This window comes from Stegostoma tigrinum, chromosome 22, assembly GCF_030684315.1.
Source record: "Stegostoma tigrinum isolate sSteTig4 chromosome 22, sSteTig4.hap1, whole genome shotgun sequence".
NCBI lineage: Eukaryota > Metazoa > Chordata > Chondrichthyes > Orectolobiformes > Stegostomatidae > Stegostoma > Stegostoma tigrinum.
Genome location: NC_081375.1, coordinates 36,919,092 through 36,940,114, shown reverse-complemented (window position 1 = coordinate 36,940,114; position 21,023 = coordinate 36,919,092). Strand labels below are relative to the sequence as shown.

The 21,023-nt window shown below is 43.7% G+C and overlaps 2 protein-coding genes across 4 annotated transcripts in view; one reads left to right on the top strand and one right to left on the bottom strand.

Moving 5' to 3' along the window:
• The window catches only part of jpt1b (Jupiter microtubule associated homolog 1b), a 32,651-nt gene extending 28,980 nt beyond the window's left edge, over nucleotides 1-3,671 (top strand). For 2 of the 3 annotated variants that reach the window (XM_048555255.2, XM_048555254.2), the window contains exon 5: nucleotides 3,216-3,671. In XM_048555255.2, the coding sequence (XP_048411212.1) occupies nucleotides 3,216-3,352 (137 nt within the window). In that variant the 3' untranslated portion in view covers nucleotides 3,353-3,671. The remainder of the gene's footprint in view (nucleotides 1-3,215) is intronic. The other variant, XM_048555257.2, reaches the window with a different exon arrangement.
• A 339-nt stretch (nucleotides 3,672-4,010) lies between these two features.
• Nucleotides 4,011-11,589, bottom strand: mrps7 (mitochondrial ribosomal protein S7). The gene is made up of 5 exons (XM_048555230.2): nucleotides 11,434-11,589; nucleotides 10,688-10,879; nucleotides 7,178-7,241; nucleotides 6,432-6,599; nucleotides 4,011-4,383 (listed from the first exon to the last, which is right to left on the bottom strand). Exons 1-5 carry the CDS (start codon nucleotides 11,511-11,513, stop codon nucleotides 4,162-4,164), a joined length of 726 nt encoding a protein of 241 aa, XP_048411187.2. The 5' UTR covers nucleotides 11,514-11,589; the 3' UTR covers nucleotides 4,011-4,161.
• Nucleotides 11,590-21,023: the final 9,434 nt, after the last annotated feature.

The following is a 21,023-nucleotide window of genomic DNA, read 5'->3' as shown; positions in this document are numbered from 1 at the left end:
TTTTCCCACTTTATTAGAGTTGTTAACCTACCTATTAATATGAATTGATGCTCTATTCAAGGTAACCAGAATATGATAGGCACATTCACCAGTTGAGTCCCAGACCATAATTTGATGTTTCCAGACCCCTTGGCTAGAATGAGATTGAACTCCAGTGTGAATAAAGATCATTTGCTCGTGTTATGACCCAGTTGATTGATATAATTTCCCTATGTTGTACCCCTCTAGGCTGCTGCTTTAAAATAATTAAAAATTTGGACACTATGGCAGTGGAGGCTGACTATAATCCTGCAAGACCCATGTTGGGTCAATTAATGCTAACTTAAACCTGGCAAGGTTCAACTGTGTGGGTCTTGTGCGATCATCTTTTGAATCACACTTAAGTGATCCTTTTCCTGTGATTTTAATGCATGGATAGCCTGCAGACTCCTGCTGTGCTGTATTTTAGTCCCTTGTGCATTGAATACATTAGTTTATAACGTTTTTTGATTTTCAGTTTACCCTTCGACAAAATTTGTATTTTTTGTTTGTGGAAATATGTGGAGTTCTGGTTTCTGCTTAAGCAGGGAATGGGTACATTTGAAGGGTTCAGTTCAGGGTGTTGGTGTATCGGTGATCAGCAGTCACTAAAAGATTCTCGGAGGAGGAAAAGATAGTGAATTTAAGGTAGGTAAACCCTGTGGATAAGTTGGTGCTTGTTTTTACTTATCAATGTGTTGGAGACTGGAACAGGTATGATCTTCAAATGTGATCCATTCCACATTAGGTGCCATATAATAAGGCATTGCTGTGAGAAGTGATCTACTTAGGCCAACCACCAGTAGCACAATTGAAAGTGTTTTCAGAGGATAGAACCACCAAGATTGGTGATACATTACCTTTTTAATTCAAATGTTGTTTTCCTATTGCACTACCTGCAGGTGTTAAAATGCTTGCTTTTCCTTATGTCATCTGCCTCTTGTTCCCTGGCCATTTGGTGAAATGTAGCAATGCACTGGATGTGGTGCTAGGAACTTTGAAATTTTATTACTTAAGGGAAGATCTGATCGATCCAATATGGTTGTTCTCCTCCCACTTCCTAATAATGTACCCCACGACTTGGGAAGTTTGCTCTAAGAACCAGAATGAGTCTAGCAGAATTCCCACCTGTCCAAGGGATTAAATCCACCACAGCATCTCTATCAGAATACTTGATGTACCAGGCATTCCTGAGTTGAAATTCCTGTTCCTCTGCAGTTGCTGTAAGGAAGTGGCGGTTTCATTTGCCTGCAGTCAGCCCTATTCTAAATACTGTGTATTGTAAAACCAGACAGGATGTCACATGTATCAGAGATAATGGGAACTGCAGATGCTGGAAATTCCAAGATAATAAAATGTGAGGCTGGATGAACACAGCAGGCCAAGCAGCATCTCAGGAGCACAAAAGCTGACGTTTCGGGCCTAGACCCTTCATCAGAGAGGGGGATGGGGGGAGGGAACTGGAATAAATAGGGAGAGAGGGGGAGGCGGACCGAAGATGGAGAGTAAAGAAGATAGGTGGAGAGAGTGTAGGTGGGGATAGGTCAGTCCAGGGAAGACGGACAGGTCAAAGAGGTGGGATGAGGTTAGTAGGTAGCTGGGGGTGCGGCTTGGGGTGGGAGGAAGGGATGGGTGAGAGGAAGAACCGGTTAGGGAGGCAGAGACAGGTTGGACTGGTTTTGGGATGCAGTGGGTGGGGGGGGAAGAGCTGGGCTGGTTGTGTGGTGCAGTGGGGGGGGAGGGGATGAACTGGGCTGGTTTAGGGATGCAGTAGGGGAAGGGGAGATTTTGAAACTGAAGTCCACATTGATACCATATGGCTGCAGGGTTCCCAGGCGGAATATGAGTTGCTGTTCCTGCAACCTTCGGGTAGCATCATTGTGGCAGTGCAGGAGGCCCATGATGGACATGTCATCAAGAGAATGGGAGGGGGAGTGGAAATGGTTTGCGACTGGGAGGTGCAGTTGTTTGTTGTGAACTGAGCGGAGGTGTTCTGCAAAGCGGTCCCCAAGCCTCCGCTTGGTTTCCCCAATGTAGAGGAAGCCGCACCGGGTACAGTGGATGCAGTATACCACATTGGCAGATGTGCAGGTGAACCTCTGCTTAATGTGGAATGTCATCTTGGGGCCTGGGATAGGGGTGAGGGAGGAGGTGTGGGGACAAGTGTAGCATTTCCTGCGGTTGCAGGGGAAGGTGCCGGGTGTGGTGGGGTTGGAGGGCAGTGTGGAGCGAACAAGGGAGTCACGGAGAGAGTGGTCTCTCCGGAAAGCAGACAGGGGAGGGGATGGAAAAATGTCTTGGGTGGTGTACCCGGTGCGGCTTCCTCTACATTGGGGAAACCAAGCGGAGGCTTGGGGACTGCTTTGCAGAACACCTCCGCTCAGTTCGCAACAAACAACTGCACCTCCCAGTCGCAAACCATTTCCACTCCCCCTCCCATTCTCTTGATGACATGTCCATCATGGGCCTCCTGCACTGCCACAATGATGCCACCCGAAGGTTGCAGGAACAGCAACTCATATTCCGCCTGGGAACCCTGCAGCCATATGGTATCAATGTGGACTTCACCAGTTTCAAAATCTCCCCTTCCCCTACTGCATCCCTAAACCAGCCCAGTTCATCCCCTCCCCCCACTGCACCACACAACCAGCCCAGCTCTTCTCCCCCCCCCCCCCCCACCCCACCCCACCCCACCCACTGCATCCCAAAACCAGTCCAACCTGTCTCTGCCTCCCTAACCTGTTCTTCCTCTCACCCATCCCTTCCTCCCACCCCAAGCCGCACCCCCAGCTACCTACTAACCTCATCCCACCTCTTTGACCTGTCCGTCTTCCCTGGACTGACCTATCCCCTTCCTACCTCCCCACCTACACCCTCTCCACCTATCTTCTTTACTCTCCATCTTCGGTCCGCCTCCCCCTCTCTCCCTATTTATTCCAGTTCCCTCCCCCCATCCCCCTCTCTGATGAAGGGTCTAGGCCCGAAACGTCAGCTTTTGTGCTCCTGAGATGCTGCTTGGCCTGCTGTGTTCATCCAGCCTCACATTTTATTAGGATGTCACATGTATATTGATTTACTTTAGGACATAGTTTAACTTTAACTTAGTAATTCAATACTATTTAGACTTGCATCAGCTGATTCTGACTCACCAGGGGGAGAGAGAGAGAGGTTCTAGTTTGTTTGTGCTTTTTGTTCAGGCAACCTTGAAACTGAAAACCAAGAAGTGGCCCAGGGAATGAAGGAAGAACCCCCACCCAGCCCTGTCATGCCTACGCAACCATTTCGACCTAGAAAAATCCCACCTGGTGGGGTCTCCAGTCTTGTTCTTGGATAAACCCACCATTTACTATCTTCTGAGTTGCAGAACTGAATAAATGTGTTTAATTTTATTGTGAACTGCAAAGTTTGAGCCCTACTGTTTTTGGACTAGCACTTTACATTTCACTATTTCATTGGTGCCTGTTCTATTTGAGTGCATCAAACATCAGGCCTGCTGGGAAAGGCATGAAAGTGGTTCCTCCCTGTGATGTGGTTATTGAGTATGTTTGTGTATTTCATATGTGATTTCAGCCTAAATTCTGGCATTTTGAACTTTGTATTTGGGTATGTTGGAATGATTTGTGATGCAAATAAAAGTTACTCTTGAAATTGGAGTTTGAATTCATCCTTCATTGTGCTGATTATAACCTGCATATTGCAACAATTGATTGTGACTGTTAGATAACTAAACTAGAGCCTGAATACTTTAATGGGAGGGTAGAAAACATCCAAGAACAGTTTTCCATCCACAATTCTGACTTTTGCCATATAGTGACTGCTTACAGCAGGTGCAGACTCTTCCTCTAGTTACTGTTTTTAGTTCACAATCTAAGGTGCTCCAGCAAACGCTCTGAGCTTTCAACAAAAACATGGTGACAGTGCTTACAGCCTCCAAGTTGTTCTCACCTTTAAATTTAAACAGCTTCTACAACAGAAAAGACTCCAGGGTAGAATTTCAGCAAAGGAAGGTTTATTTTTTACAATGTTGACATAGTTGCTGCAGTGAAATAATGTGATGAAGACACCGCCAGGGAGGTGGAAGACAATCTGCAGGCTGCTCCACACTGAAATCAATCCCAGACTCAATTATTTCCTCGTGCAGCCTTACCACCACCTAAAATGGGCAAAAGCTCTATTTGCTTCAGCCATTTTGTGAAGGTCATGTTTCCTCTTGACCACATTACCCTCATTGTTAAATGCAGCCAGCAACTCCTGTGATAATTTCTCATACATGTGAGTGCGGCGGTGCCGATTCTCACGGCATTCAGTAATTAACCATTTCATAGCTAGGAAACGTCGACGATTATCAGTAAGAGGTGTTGGAACCTGCATTTTAAAAAAAATGAACTGGGTCACTAGTTTAAAACTACAATAGCACCAAAAATAGTCTTTGTACAGAATAATAGGTTAATATGAATGTGTACACACATCAGAACTGGAGCGTTTGATAGAGCCTGGCACCATCTAATTTGTGCACAGCTGAGTTTTTTTTAAGTACTGCATTAAATCAGAACAAGCAGTAGCACACAGAGGCAAGACATGAACTCAAAGCAACAAGACTAATAAAATACAACAGCAAATCACGTCAAACAGCTTGACTGAGTTAAGCAATGCAGAAACGTGTAGTGAAAAAATTCCAGCACTTGAGACTTACACAAATAAGGTACAGTCACCATTGGAGGACTACAAAAGGACAAGTGTGAGAGAATTTAGTCCCCAGACTACAATGGATGTTGAAACAAAGTAAAATTGGAAAAGGAGTTAGAGATTTTTGATTAGCATATGGGTTACAAACAGTAGAGTGGAACTGAATCTGAAATGAGACCAGTAATGATCGTATCAAATGGCAACGCATGCTCAAGGGGCTGAATTGCCTCCTCCTGCTCCAATGTGCAGTCTTTTGTTAATAGGTATTTTGGAGGGTTGTAGGCTGCAGGAGATTGCTGAAAAAGACAGGCAAGGCCATAGAGTGATAATGAATCTTAAAAATCAAGATTTGTTTGACTGATTACCATACAGGTTGCAAGCACAGATGACAGCGGAACAGGGCTTGTTAAAAGATACAAGTAGAAATTTGAATGATTTCAAGTTTACAAAGTGTAGATTTACATACCAACTCTGAGTGCATCAGAACAGTCAAGTCTAGAAATATCAAAATCATGAACAAAGGTTTGGCTGATAAGCTAATAGAAGTGGAAACAGGCAGTCTTAGTGATGGCAATAATGGAGTTGAAAACTCATCTTGGGATCAAACATAACATCAAAGAGTGCAAATGGGCCACCTTGACTTCAGATTATTGCTAAGGAGAGAGGGTGAGCCTAGTGTCAGCAACTTAGAGTCAGAGATGTACTGCATTGTTCGGTGCATCCCATCCATGCCAACCAAATATCCTAAATAAATCTAGCCCTGTTTGCCAGCATTTGGCCCATATCGCTCTAAATACTTTCTACTCATATGCCTATCCAGATGCCTTTTAAATGTTGCATATGTACCAGCCTCCACGATTTCCTCTGGCAGCTCATTCCACACTCGTACCACCCTCTGCAGGAAAATGTTTCACCTTAGATCCCTTTCATATCTTTCCTCTTTCATTGTTAACCTATACCTACTAGATTTGAACTCCTCCACCCTGGGGAAAAGACCTTGCCTGTTTACCCTATCCATGTTCATGATTTTATAAACCTCTAAAGGTCACCCCTCAGCCTTCAACATTCCAGGTAAAATAGCCCCAGCCTCTTCAACCTCTCCATTTTGCTCAAAACCTCCAACCCCAGCCACACTCTGGCAAATATCTTCTGTATCCTTTAAAGTTTCTCAACATTGTTCCTATAGCAGGGAGACAATATTGTACACAGTGTTCCAAAAGTGGCCTAACCAATGTCCTATGCAGCCACAACACGACCTCCCAACTCCTATCCTCATAGGACTGACCAATAAAGACAAATATGATCTCTGATGAAGCGTCTAGGCCCAAAACATCAGCGTTTGTGCTCCTGACATGCTGTTTGGCCTGCTGTGTTCATCCAGCTTCACACTTGGTTATCTTTAATATGCTAAAACCCCTTTTTCACTATCCCATCTACCTGTGACTCCACTTTCAAAGAACTATGAAACTGCACTCCGCGGTCTCTGTTCAGCAACACTTGCAGGACCTTACCATTAAGTATACAAGTCCTGCCTTGATTTGCCTTTCCAAAACACAGAACCTCACATTTATCAAAATTAAACTCCATTTGCCACTTTTCGGCTGAAGGAACAGAGTTTGGAGCATACGCCAAGAACAATGGATCCAGTATTTTCTTTAAATCAAACAAACTATCTGCTTATTCAGTACAAAATAAGAACAGGATGAAAAGTGCTGTCCTAGTCTTACCTGGTAGGATTTGCCACCACGTTGTATGCTTGTCAACCCAATGACAGGTTTACAGTTTTCTAAAGCTTGGTGGAAGATCTTGTATGGGTTGCACTCAATGGCATCTTTCTCAGACTCTGATGCTTTGTGGTAACTTTCAATTTGCTTCCGTTTAATTGATTCAAAAGTCTAGGAATACAATTTGTCTCATTAGACCATAGCATTGATTACGCTATTGAGTACTTCTGGGTTCATGATATTTTTCTGAGACTAATGAAACACACAAAGCAGTGAATAAATAGTTCCAGATCTGATACTCCTGAACTAAACGTGGTCCGCACCTGCAAATTGTGCGTGCGTGTGTGTGTGGGGGCACGCAATGTCAGGGAGGTTGCACGTCTGTCCCTGAATATTACTGGTAGGGACAAGTCTTTAGATAAACTGGGGTACACCAGTGGTGGGGCCAATTCCTGTATAATACCAGTGCACAGTTCTGATGCAGACGAGGGATCTGTCACTATTTAATGCTGGTTGGGGAAGCAAGGTAAAAGGTATAAAATATTGAGTTAAGTGGTAATATATTGTGCTATTTAAGGTCACATGACATTATACTATGCCACATGCATTGTCAAGGTATCACTGGTGTTCCCTCATCCTCATTCCCCCAGAGAAGTTCTCTTGCCCATTCCTATTCACTGTCTGATACCTGTCTAGAAACGCAGGACAAATCCTGCAGCTTACAGGACAGAAGAACAAGCAGACATTACCTTGCTCATGATCGATCTCGACAGTAATTTCTGACCTTGCTGCATCATCATGTTGATGAACTTGCTGAAAGCATTTATAGTAAGACAAATGTTATTTTCTCAGAGTACACGTCAACATGGAACAAACATAAGACCAGATGTGTGTAAAACTTGACAATCTACATCTCCCATATATTTTCTACCTCTACAAAACATTAACAAAGACACTTCTTCAAACCTACTCTCCAATCCTATTACAGTGCATCTCAAACATGTCCTTATGAAGCATCATGGAACATTATTTTTGCTGAAGGTCCCATGCAAACAAAGGATGCACAAAAAGCCGACAGTTGTAGTAGTATAGGTATTTGGGAATTTAGAGAAATGAGGAAAGAGACCATGGAGAAATTTGAAAACATGGTTATCAATTCTAAAATTGAAATATCGTTTAAGCCAATGTTGGTCAATGAACATTTGTGGTGATAGGTGAGCACGGCCTAATATGAATTAGGACATGAGCAGGCTCTTAGATTGCCTCAAGTTAACAAAGAGTGGAATGCAGGAGAACATCAGGTTGCTTCAATGTGCTAATTTAACTTTATTGTTCTGAGGGCTGCAATGGCAGTAACTAATTGTGTAATACTGATTCCTCAGAACATTGCAATAAAATTAATCTAGATATTTTAACTTGTAGCTTTAGTCTGGGAGGTCGATTTTTGTGTTTTTTAAAACAAACAAGCAGAACACAATTGCAACAGAGATAATGGGAACTGCAGATGCTGGAGAATCCAAGATAACAAAGTGTGGAGCTGGATGAACACAGCAGGCCAAGCAGTATCTTAGGAGCACAAAAGCTGATGTTTCGAACCTAGACCCTTCATCAGAAAAGGGGGATGGTGAGAGGGTTCTGAAATAAATAGGGAGAGAGGGGGAGGCAGATCGAAGGTGGATAGACGAGAAGACAGGTGGAGAGGAGACAGACAAGTTAAAGGGGCAGGCATGGAGCCTGTAGAGATGAGTATAGGTGGGGAGGTAGGGAGGGGATAGGTTAGTCTGGGGAGGACGGACAAGTCCAGGGGGTGGGATGAGGTTAGAAGGTAGGGAATGGGGGTGTGGCTTGAGGTGGGAGGAGGGGATAAGTGAAAGGAAGAACAGGTTAGGGAGGCAGAGATGAGCTGGGCTGGTCTTGGGATGCAGTGGGGGGAGGGGAGATTTTGAAGCTTGTGAAATCCACGTTGATACCATTGGGCTGCAGGGTTCCCAAGTGGAATTTGAGTTGCTGTTCCTGCAACCTTCAGGTGGCATCATTGTGGCACTGCAGGAGGCCCAGGATGGACATGTCGTCTGAGGAATGGGAGGGGGAGTTGAAACGGTTCACGACCGGGAGGTGCAGTTGTTTGTTGCAATCCAAGCAGAGGTGTTCTGCAAAGCACTCTCCAAGCTCCACTTGGTTTCTCCAGTATAGAGGAAGCCACAACAGGTACAGTGGATGCAATATACCACATTGGCAGATGTGTAGGTGAACATCTACTTGATATGGAAAATCATCTTGGGGCCTGGGATGGGGGTGAGGGCGGAGGTGTGGGGGCAAGTGTAGCACTTCCTGTGGTTGCAGAGGAAAGTGCCGGGTGTGGTGGGGTTGGATGGGAGTGTGGAGCGGACAAGGGAGTCCCAGAGAGAGTGGTCTTTCCGGAAGGCAGACAAGGGTGGGGATGTAAAAATGTCTTAGGTGGTGGCACTTCCTACAGACAAAGGGGGTGGTCATGCGCACCCGCATGGGCCCAAGCTATGCCTGCCTCTTTGTAGGTTACGTGGAACAGTCCCTCTTCCGTACCTACACTGGCCCTAAACCCCACCTCTTCCTCCATTACATCGATGACTGTATCGGTGCCGCCTCATGCTCCCGAGAGGAGCTCGAACAGTTCATGTCCTTCACCAACAATTTCCACCCCAACCTCAAGTTCACCTGGATCATCTCCAACACATCCCTCCCCTTCCTGGACCCCTCTGTCTCCATCTCAGGCACCCACCTAGCCACCAATATCCATTTCAAGCCCACCGACTCCCAATGCTACCTGGAATACACATCCTGACACCCACATTCCTGAAAAAATTTCATCCCTTATTGCCAATTCCTTTGCCTCCGCCGCATCTGCTCCCAGGATGAGGCATTCCACTCCCGCACATCCCAGATGCCCTCGTTCTTCAAGGACTGCAACATCCCCCCGACAGTGGTCAAGAACGCCTTCGACCGTGTCTCCCGCATTTCCTGTAACTCATCCCTCACACACTGACTCCGCAATAACAGCCAAAAGAGAATCCCCCTTGTCCTCACATACCACCCCATCAACCTCCGGATACAACGCATCATCCTCCAACACTTCCGCCATCTGCAATCCGACCACACCACCAAAGCCATTTTTCCATCCCCACCCTTGTCTGCCTTCCGGAAAGACCACTCTCTCCGGGACTCCCTTGTCCGCTCCACACTCCCATCCAACCCCACCACACCTGGCACTTTCCTCTGCAACCGCAGGAAGTGCTACACTTGCCCCTACACCTCCTCCCTCACCCACATCCCAAGCCCCAAGATGACTTTCTACATCAAGATGTTCACCTGCACATCTACCAATGTGGTATACTGCATCCGCTGTACCCATTGTGGCTTCCTCTACATTGGGGAACCAAGCGGAGGCTTGGGGACCACTTTGCAGAACACCTACGCTCGGTTTGCAGTAAACAACTGCACCTCCCAGTCGTGAACCATTTTAACTCCCCCTCACATTCCTTAGACGACATGTCCAGCCTGGGCCTCCTGCGGTGCCACAATGATGCCACCCATAGGTTGCAGGAACAGCAACTCATATTCCGCTTGGGAACCCTGCAGCCCAATGGTATCAATGTGCATTTCACACGCTTCAAAATCTCCCCTCCCCTGACCCCATCCCAAAATCAGACCAGCTCGTCCCCGCCTGCCTAACCTGTTCTTCCTCTCACCTATCCCCTCTTCCCACCTCAAGTAGCACCCCCATTCCCTACCTCCTAACCTCATCCCGCCCCCTTGACCTGTCCGTCCTCCCCGGACTGACCTATCCCCTTCCTACCTCCCCAACTACACTCACCTCTACAGGCTCCATCCCCGCCCCTTTAACTTGTCTGTCTCCTCTCCACCTGTCTTCTCGTCTATCCACCTTCCCCTCTGTCCCCATCCTCCTTTTCTGATGAAGGGTCTAGGCCCAAAACATCAGCTTTTGTGCTCCTAAGATGCTGCTTGGCCTGCTGTGTTCATCCAGCTCCAAACTTTGTTATCTGGAACATAATTGCAATCCAGGGTTCTGTGGTCCACACTACAAATAACCAGGATGCATCACAAATTCAGGATCCACTCTCTCACTGTCAAGTAAACGAATCTCTCCAATTTACCCCATGAAGGTGTTCACATTTAGTGACACGGACCAAGACAATCAGACTAGGTTGAGACAGACAAGTACGGAGGTGGGTTTTAAAAAAAAACTCAGACCATTTACTGACCTAATCAAAAAGTCATAAAAGACACTACTGCTCTGATTACTTAGTGCTGCCTTTATGGGTCGGGTGGACCTGAGATCCAGAGCCGCAGTCTCCTCCGGACCAAGTTCAGGAACTGGGATCTGGTGCCGCTCCTTGTTTACCTCAGGTTCCAGGTAATAAGGGTTGTACCGAGACCCACGTACAGGAACCAACCTTGGGCGGGGAGAGGAGGAAGAGGGAGCAGAAAGTGATTACATTTCAGGAACCAGCGACCCTGCGATGTCCTTCTCCACGTTCCCTCCAGGTCCACCGCGGCACTTCTCCACCAACTCTGGGCCAAGCTAAACCTTTTTTTTCCCCTCCTACGGGTTGCCCTGACAACGTCCCCATCTCCCGTGCATCTCCGTACACTCTCTCCCACAACAAAACCCCCCCCAATTCCACATCCACCCACTAAATCTCTCCCTGCGTTACTTTCCACGCTTAATCACCTCCAAATCCATTTCCCTTTCACAGGGAGCGCACTGACACATTCTCCCATTTCTCATGCCCTTCATCCTTCTCACGCCCGCGCTTTACACATCACCCTCCGACCTAGGTCCCCTCGTCCCGGGCCCGGGCCCCTGGCTCATGCCCAGCTTCCCCGCCCCAGCAAACCTCAGGCTCCCCATTCCGGCAACCCCCTCACAAATACACCTCTTTCACTCCCGACAACTCATCGCACTCCCAAATCCCAGCCTTGAGCAGGAACCGAGCCCCACACTCACCCCGGCATCCAAGCGTTGAGGCAGCAGCGCCCAGGCCTTACCGCGGACCCCATCGTCAGCCTGCTCCCCCCCGCCGCCATCTCAGGACGAGCGCCGGTTCCTGGTCGCCGCCATGTTGGATGAGGTGCTCAGGACCCACGGTTGCCCTTCGTGCGCCTGCCGGCATCGTTACCTAGCAACAAAGTTCAGCGCCAAGCGGAAGGTGGCTGTTCAGCCCTTACCGCACGTACTAGCCCTTAGAAGAGCAGTCATGTTTGATGTTTCATCCGTGGTTGAGTTTGATTTTTATTCATCAGTGCCTTAACTAATTTCTAACTCCCTTCTAAATTGTGAAATCGCTTCCAGATTTCACCTTTCGACGAGTATTTTTTGTTTAAATGTATAACGCCAGATTATTAACCATCTCAATCGACTGAATCCTTCTTCCATATAAGAGTCTATCATCTTTCAAAATCTCTGTTACCCAGATTATCAACCTTGTTTTCAAGAATTTGTTTCAGAAGAGTTTCATCACTGAATCCCTGGTCAGATCGTGGTAAACCTTCTCTGGTCACTTCATAAAGAATTTCCAACTTTCCTGAAGTGAGGTGCTCAGAGTGCCCCAGTTCAAGCCCCGGTGTTAATTTAGTGATTTTTTCAGTGCTAACATGATCTCTATTTCCATAATCTCTTGCTCTGTTTACAAATCCAATTAACAATTGTGCTTTTTAAGAATCTGTGCGGCAACGGTGCTAACCACTGAGCCACTACGTCTGATATTTTGCGAACTTTTGTATCGTCCGCAAGCTCATGCAGCTCTGCATATCTTTTTTTTGTAATTCCATGTATCTGTTTTGGTTGTTTATACAAATTGAAAAAAAAGCTGTAAACATTTTTGTTTTTAGATTCTTAGAGATCCAGTATCCACAGTCACTGATGCAGGTGACAGGAATTTTCCTCCAGAAGATTTGCCAAATAAGAAAAGTATTGATGAGATTGAAAGAAATTGTTTACCCATTCCTTTGTCTAGAATTAATTTAAACGATGGCTTGATGTTCAAATAGATTTTTAAAAATATTAGCCTGAGTTTCTGTCTCTTTGGATGCATCTTTAATCAAAGTATCAATTCTCAATTTCTTCTAAGACATTTTTGTACAATTTCAGTATCAACATCTTCCAACAGGTTCTCCTGAAACCACTGGAGACAGTAATACCTTTCCCCAGCCAAATCAATTCCCAATAAAAAAAAAGCCTATAGGCAAACTATGTACTAATACAGGATTGGAAATAGCTTAACCCATCTTTCAGAGGGAGACAAGTTAGAGTGGGTAAAGGGAGCAGTGAAATTAACGTATTTCAGAGATAGTAGGAACTGCTGATGCTGGAGAATCTGAGAAAACAAGGTGTAGAGCTGGATGAACACAGCAGGCCAAGCAGCATCATAGGGGCAGGAAACCTGACGTTTTGGGCCTGGACCCTTTTTCAGAAAATGAAGGGTCTAGGCCCGAAATGTCAGCTTTCCTGCTCCTCTGATGCTGCTTGGCCTGCTGTGTTCATCCAGCTCTACACCTAGTTATCTCAGTGAAATTAAGGTGACTGATAGAGTTCTCAATGAAGAGATCAACTGCAAATAAAATGCCAGAGGAAGTGTCGAAAAGGAGGGGTGTGTTGCGGATAGGTCAAAGTGTCTGTGTGGCAGGGAGAGGGGTGTCCAAAGATTGTCATCTGGGTTAGTGCTGTCCCCAGGGTGGAATACACAATTCCATAAGAAGGTCAATGACCTTCTCTGATCCACCAGAATATGCTCCCTGTCTGCTACCTCTCACTCACTCGGCTTTGGGTACAGTATATACTTTTTGGCAGGCCCTGCCTCATCAGCAGAACCTGGGTCTGCACTCAGACTTGGTGTGAGTGAACAAAAAAACATCTCGAGGGCACATTGGTAGGAAGGGTGTCATCTGTCTGTAAAAAAAAAAGCCTCATTTGTTAATATATGCTATGACACTTTCTTTTGCTTGAGTTTCTTCCTAACTCCTAATGTAACTGTCGCAATGTGAAGTGAAAAAAATCACACAATACCAGGTCATAGTCCCACAGGTTTGTTTGAGAACACAAGCTTTCAGAGCCTCACTCCTTCTTCAGGTGTTAGTGAGAGAGGTGGCATCAAGCATTGAATTTATTATTAAAAGGTCAAAGGGTCATAGAACTGATGCGAATGTATTGAACAAACCTAAGATTGCTGTTAAATCTTTAATCAGTTAGAAAGGAGATGCAGGTTTTGATTGATTAATATGCAAATTGCAAGATTTCTTTCAAGTCTCTGCCCCGAAATAATTAAAGGTTTTATCAGTATACCGGAAGTGACATCGCAGGTCAGACAATGCATTTTAGGTGTGAAGCTTTGTTTAGAATCTATCTGTTTTAACTTGGAGTCAGATTCATTTTACTTCTAAAGTAGGAATTTATAAAATTGTAGACTGTCTACAAATTGTTTGCTTTTTGAACAAAATAGAATGTATCTACAATTACAAATCTATAAATGCAAATTCATCCATAAATTTTTGTGTGTGCATGTGTGCGCACGTGTGTGAGGGTGAGAGAGAGTAAGAGTGTGTGTGTGTGTGTGTGTGTGTCTGTGAGAGAGAGAGTGTGAGCATGTCTGTGTGAGAAAGGGTGTGTGTGTGTTTGTATGAGTGAATGTGTGTATGTCTGCATCTATGTGAGAAAGTGTGTGTATAAGAAAGAGTGTGTGTGTGTGTGTGTGTGTGTGTGTGTGTGCGTGTGTGTGCGTGCGTTTGTGTGAGAGTATATAGTGTGGCGGGCTCACCTGTAGTGCGACATGAACCCAGGATCCCGGTTGATCCTGCCCTCATGGGTATTGTAATTTCCAGGCTCTGCCTCTGCATGTTGGCGAGTCCGTACATAGCCAAATCAAAACTGTTAGTGTTATGTCAAATGGTGGCCTCCATGAGAGAGGTTGAGAAGGGGTTATTAGAGGACTTCAGGAGACTGAAGGCTAGGGTTGGCCATGGAGCACTGGGTTGGGTGTGGGAGGTAGATCACAAGGATTGATGTTGTGTATCTGATTTGGGCTCGGTGGTTTTCCAAGGCACTTGCTCAGTTCTCACCTGGTTATTGTGACTTCATTTCCAAAGGTTTGGGGAAAATCCCAGAGTACCACCTGGATCTGGACTGGTTACATCCTCCTACCATCACTTTCTTTCCTCCTCCTACAGATTTTCCTGTGTTACGTATCATCGTCAGAAAGCTGATCATCCTTCAAATCAACCACTATTTCTAGTTTGGATTTGCCAATGGTTTTACTGCCACATGTCCATTAATTCAGACTGGGTGTTAAACATTAGAACATTTAAACAGAGGCCAAGTCCATACTTTAAATGAGATTTATTTTAGTTAATCGCACTAACTACACTCCATAAATTCACTCCTCCCCCCACCCAATTGCTGGCTTCCCATGCTTTTACAACTAATTCATACCAAATTAAATCTTAATATATCCAGCACCTAAACTTCTTTAGTTTCATTAGGTCTCAGGCTGGGTTGCCCTCTCCTTTCTTCTCACCTCCAATTAACCCAGAAGTGGGCAGGCTGGTGTAAGAGTTCTATTTTTTTAAACCTTCAGCCACCATCTGAACCAAGTTTGTCCACACATTTCCTCCTGAATGAAGAGAGATGCAGTTAGAATACTGAAAGATACAGTGTTACTCATGAAAATGGCCATTAGTATCCTGAGCCATGAAACCTCAGACATTGATCACAAAAAGTATGCAAATAGAAACAGAGTTTAAAGTACCTGAGTCACAAAAGATGGATGACAAACATGCACAGAGTATAGTCTTAATTAAAACATGATAAGGGACAAAAGAACCTGACAGCATGTGAGGCAGATAAGGGGACCCAGAGGACAGGAGCAAAGGAGCTTCATCCTTTGCAATTGCCTGAGGTCTGAGGTTCTTTCAACTTGTCCAGATGAGTGTGAAGACTGCAGGGTGGATGAGCTGACAACCATGCCACTGTGTACCGGACGCCATTAAAGAGGTGGAAGGGAGTAAGAAGGAATGTAGTGGCAGTAGGGGACAGTATAATGAAGGAGATTAACACTGATCTCTGCAGAAAAGAACGTGAGTCCAAATGACTGTGTTTCCTGCTCAGTGCCAGGGTTCAGGACATTTGCTTAGGGCTGGAGAACAAATTCAGTGGGAAGGGGAGGATCCAGTTGTCATTGTCCACATTGGTACCAATGACAAAACAAGACAAAGAAGAAAGTTGTTCATAGTTAATCGGAGGAGGTAGGTACCAGATTAAGAAATACAACCTCAAAGATCATAATCGCTGCATTATTTCCTGACCCACATGTATATTAGTATAGAGTAAATCAGATTAGAGAGATGAATGTGTTGGAGGAGTTACAGGAAATTAGAGATCCTGTGATAAAGGAATTTCAGTGATCATAGATGATTTTAATCTGCACATAGATTGGGCAAATCAAATTAGCCACAATACCATAGAGAAGAAATTCCAGGAGTGTATACATGATGGTTTTCTTGACCAATATATGGAGGAACAAACTAGAGAGCAGGCCATCTTAGACTGGGTGCTGTGTAATGAGAAGGGAATTATTGCCAATCTAGCTGTGCGAGACCAGTTGGGGAAGAGCAACCATAAAACAGTGGAATTTTTTATCAAGATGGAGAGTGATGTTGATTTGGAGCCTCAGGTGTTGAACCATAATGAGGGAAACTCCGAAAATATGAGGTATAAATTGGCTTTGACAGACTGGGGAGAGTTACTTGAAGGGATGACAGTAGATAGGCAATGGCAAGCTTTCAAGGAACACATGGGGGAACTGCAGCAACTGTTCATTCCTGACTGTCGCAAAAGTTAAATGGGTAAGAGGCCAATCCGTGGCTTACAAAGGAAATAAGAGACAGTATCCGATCCAAAGAAGAAGCATATGTATTGGCAAAGAAAAATAATCAATCTGAAGATTGGGAGCAGTTTAGAATTCAGGAAAGAAGGACCAAGGGATTGATTAAGAAGGGGAAAATAGAGTATGAAAGTAAGCTTGTAGGGAACAGAAAGACTGATGCTGAGAGTTTATATAGGTATGTGAAGAGAAAGAGATCAGCAAAGACAAATGTAGGTCCCCTACAGAATCAAATGGGGGTATATATAATAGGGGAGAAAGAAATGGCCAAGGAATTGAATACATACTTTGCTTCTGCCTTCACAAAAGAGGGGACAAATCAGATAGCAGAATTGTTGCACGATGCAAGATTTTGTGAGAGGGAAGAGCTGAGGGAGATCAATATGAGTAGAGAAGCTGTGTTAGAAAAATTGTTGGGATTGAAGACTGATAAATCCTCAGGGCCTGATAATCTACATTCCTGTGTACTTAAGGAAGTTGCTGTAGAAATAGTGAATGCATTGGTGGGGTCATTTTCCAGGATTCTATAGACACTGCAACAGTCCCTGCAGATTGGAGGGTGGCCAATGTCACTCCAGTATTCAAAAAGAGACACAGAGAGAAAACAGGGAATTATGGACCGGTGAGCCTAACATTGATAGTGATGAAAATTTTCGAATCCATTGTCAAGGTTTTCTAGCAGAGCATTTAGAAAGCAGTGGCTGGATCAAACAGAGTCAGCATAGATTTCTGAAGGGGAAATCATGTTTGACAAATCTGTTGGAATTCTAAGATGTAACTAGTAGAGTTGACAAGGGGGAGCCAGTCGATGTGGTATATTTAGACTTTCAGAAAGGGTTTGACATCGTTCCACATAAAAGATTAATGTGCAAGATTAAAGTACATAGGATTGGGGAAAGTGTATTGAGATGGATAGGAAACTGGTTGGCACAGAGGAAACAAAGATTAGGAATTAATGGGTCCTTTTCAAATTGGCAGGCAGTAACTAGTGGGGTGCTACAGGGATCACTCCTAGGATCCCAGCTATTCACAATATATATTAATAATTTGGATGATGAAACAAAATGTAACATCTCCAAGATTGCAGATGATATCAAGTTGGGTGGGGTCGGGGGCGAGTAGATAACTGTGACGAGGATGCAGAGATCCTTCAGCATGATCTGGGCAGGTTGGGTGAGTGGGCAAATCAATGGCAAATGCAGCATAATTTGAATAAATGTAACGTTATTCACTTTGGAAGCAAAAATAAGGCAGATTATTACCTGAAGGGCTGTAAATTGGGAGAGGGGAATGTGCAGTGGGACCTGGGCATCTTTGTGCACCAGTCGCTGAAGGTAAGCATGCAGGTGCAGCAGGCAGTTAAGAAGGCAAATGGTATGTTGGCCTTCATTGCGAGAGGTTTTGAGTATAGGAGTAGGGATGTGATATTGCAATTGTACAGGACCTTGGTGACAACACATCTGGAATATTGTGTGTAGTTTTGGTCTCCTTTTCTGAGGAAGGATGTTCTTGTTCTTAAGGGAGTGTAGTGAAGATTTACCGGGCTGATTCTGGGGATGGTGAGTCTGATGTATCAGGAGAGATTGACTAGGCTGGGATTGTTTTCACTGGAGTTCAGACAAATGAAGGGGGAATCTCATACAGACTTGTAAAATTCTAACAGGACTGGACAGGGTAGATGCAGGGAGGATGTTCCTATTGGTGGCTATGTCCAGAACCAGGGGTCACAGTATGAGGATTCAGGGTAGACAGTTTAAGATGGAGATGAGGAGACATTTCTTCACCCAAAAAAGAGGTGAGCCTGTGAAATTCATTACCACAGGAAGTAGTTGATGCCAAAACACTGAATTATTCAAGAGGCGACTAGATAAAGCACTTGAGGTGAATGAAATCAAAGGTTAATGGGAGAAAGCAGGATTAGGCTATTGGCTTAGTCATGATTGTGAAGAATGGAGGAGCAGACTGAAAGGGCCAGATGGCCACCTTCTGCTTCTGTCCTACGTTTACTCTGTTAATAATGACATTGCTGAAATAGGACTACAGTTACTAATTTCAGGAAAATCAAGATGTTGCAACAGTTTAAGTGGAAATAAAGAAATGATTAGGGCAAGATAACAAGTTTATGCAATGTTTCTGGGATAGTTTCTTAAAGCAACATGTTCTGGAACCTACCAGAGAGTGCCCTACATTAGACCGGATATTGTGCAATGAGATCTAATTAATTTATGATCTCGTAATGTAGGTGACCCTGGGAATTTTACATTCAATTTGAGGGAGAGAAGAGGAGAACTAAAACAATTTTTAAAAATTTAAGTAAGGAGGATTATATGTGCATGTAGGTGGAACTTTATAAGGGGGTTAGAGTTTTACCTAGTAGAGGTATATGTCAATAATTTATAGTTGTTTGTCTCTAGCTAGCATCTATTTATTTATTCATAAATAATAATTATTGTTAAGTGCATAAACCTAGTCCATGTTTTCTATTCATCTGGGTCCAAACAGACAGTTAAATTGGGGAATCCTTGCTTCCTTTGATAAAATCCTTAAGTTCTGTAACAAGTTTGGGAATACCGTGTCTCGATTTCTAGCATGCTACCCATGTGAGGTGTCACAATGGGTTAATACGCAATGACGAAAATTTAAGGGATATTTTAGAAAACACAGAATAGGTATATTCCAATGGGTAATAAAAATTCCTTTGAACCCACCGTCCATGATTCACTAGAAGTATTAGCTATCAAACTAAAAGAAAAAGGCATATAATTGTGCAAAGTCTGGTGGCAGGTCAGAAGATTGGCCAGAACATAAAAGACAGCAAAGAATGACCAAAAAAATTAATTAAACAGATTAACGTACGAGAGAAACCTAGGTAGAAATATAAGACATTAAAAGTTTCTGTAAACTTTGAAGAAGAGTGAACAAAATAAGCATTGGTCATATAGAACTGAAAATTTGAGACTTAATAATGAAAAGTAAAAAAATGCAGATGAAGTGAACGGGTATTTTGCATCAGTTTCACTGTAAAGGATAAAAATAACATCCAACCATAAATCAGAAAATGGAAGTCAGCCATGCTGGACTTTACTCTAAGTAATTAATATTATGTTCCAATATTCCTTTGTTTCAGGGAAGATTCAATTAGATTGGAAGGTGGTGAATGGTACTGCTTTATTTAAAAAAGAAAGGAGACAGAGAAGCCATTATTTCCTTAGTTCAACACCTGTCACAGGGAAAACATTAGAAGTTTTTATTAAAGTTTTAATGGGGCACTTCGATACATTCAAAGTAATCAGGCAGAGTCACGATAGTCATATGAAAAGTAAATCATGTTTGACCAATCCCTTTGAGTTCTTTGAGGAGGTAATGTGTGCTGTAGGTAAAGGGGAACAAGTAGATTTACTGCAGTTATGTTTCCAGAAGGCATCTATAAGGAGCATGTAAGGTAATTGTGGAAAATAAAAGCTCATGTTTCAGAGGCAGTCTACTGCCTAACTAATAGGAAGCACAGAGTAGGTATAAATGGCAAGGTGTAACAAGTTCCACAGGGATTAATACTGGGATCTCGACTGTTACAATTTATATACAGGACTTAGATGAAGGAACAGAAGGTCTGGGTTACAAAATTTGCTGATAACAAAGATGGGTAGGAAAGCAAGTTGTGAAGTGGAATCAGAAGGTTATAAAAGTTATAGATAGGTTAAGAGTGGACAAAGATGTGGCAAATGGAATATATTATTGAAAATATGTGAAATTGTTCATTTTGACAGGAAGAATAAAAGTTATTGTTTAAGTGGGGATATGTTTCAGAGCTGTGATTAGCAGATAGATCTGACTGTCTTAGTGCATAATCACAAAAGATTACTATGCAGGTGCAGAAAGTGATGAGGAAAACTAATAGAATGTCAGAATTGTTACAAGGGAAACTAAGTATGAAACTCTGTGTGCCATATTAGTCACCTAATTAAGAATGTAAATAATTGTGTTGGAGTCCGTTTATAGATGGTTTTCCAGACCAATACCCAGAATAAAAGGGTTGTCTAATGAAGAAAGGTTAAACAAGCCAGACTGGTGCTTGCTGGAGATTAAGAAGTGACTTGATTGCAACATACTGAATCATTCACCATCAACCAACATTTAATTTGGTCAGGAAGAAAAACAGAAGCAACTGGAAAAGCTCAGTAGGCCTGGCAGCATCTGTGACGAAAAATTCAGAGTTAATGTTTTGGGTCCAGTGACCCTTTCTCAGAACTTAATTTGGTTAGGACCGTTTCAAGTATTTCAGAATACATGGAAGAAGCTGCATTATGTTATGCAGCTATGGAAGAGACTGGCATTTATATTTCAAATACATCATTGCTTCATTCAGTTGGCAAAATGGCCATGCTAGATATGAAAAACATATTTCCTCCTGTGGGAAAATTTAGAACTAGGGTTTTTTTTTTAAAAATCAGGGGCTACTCATTTAAAACACAAATATGAAGTTTTCTTTCTTCTCTCAGAGAGTTGTAAGTCTTTCAAACACTCTTCCTGAAAAGACGGTGAAAACAGAGTCCTAGATTCATTTTAAAACAGAATTTCTGTAACACAATAGTTGCATTCCTGCACAATATCATGTTCTAGAAAATCATGCTGTAGAAATAACGGGACTTTGGGAAAAGTGGGG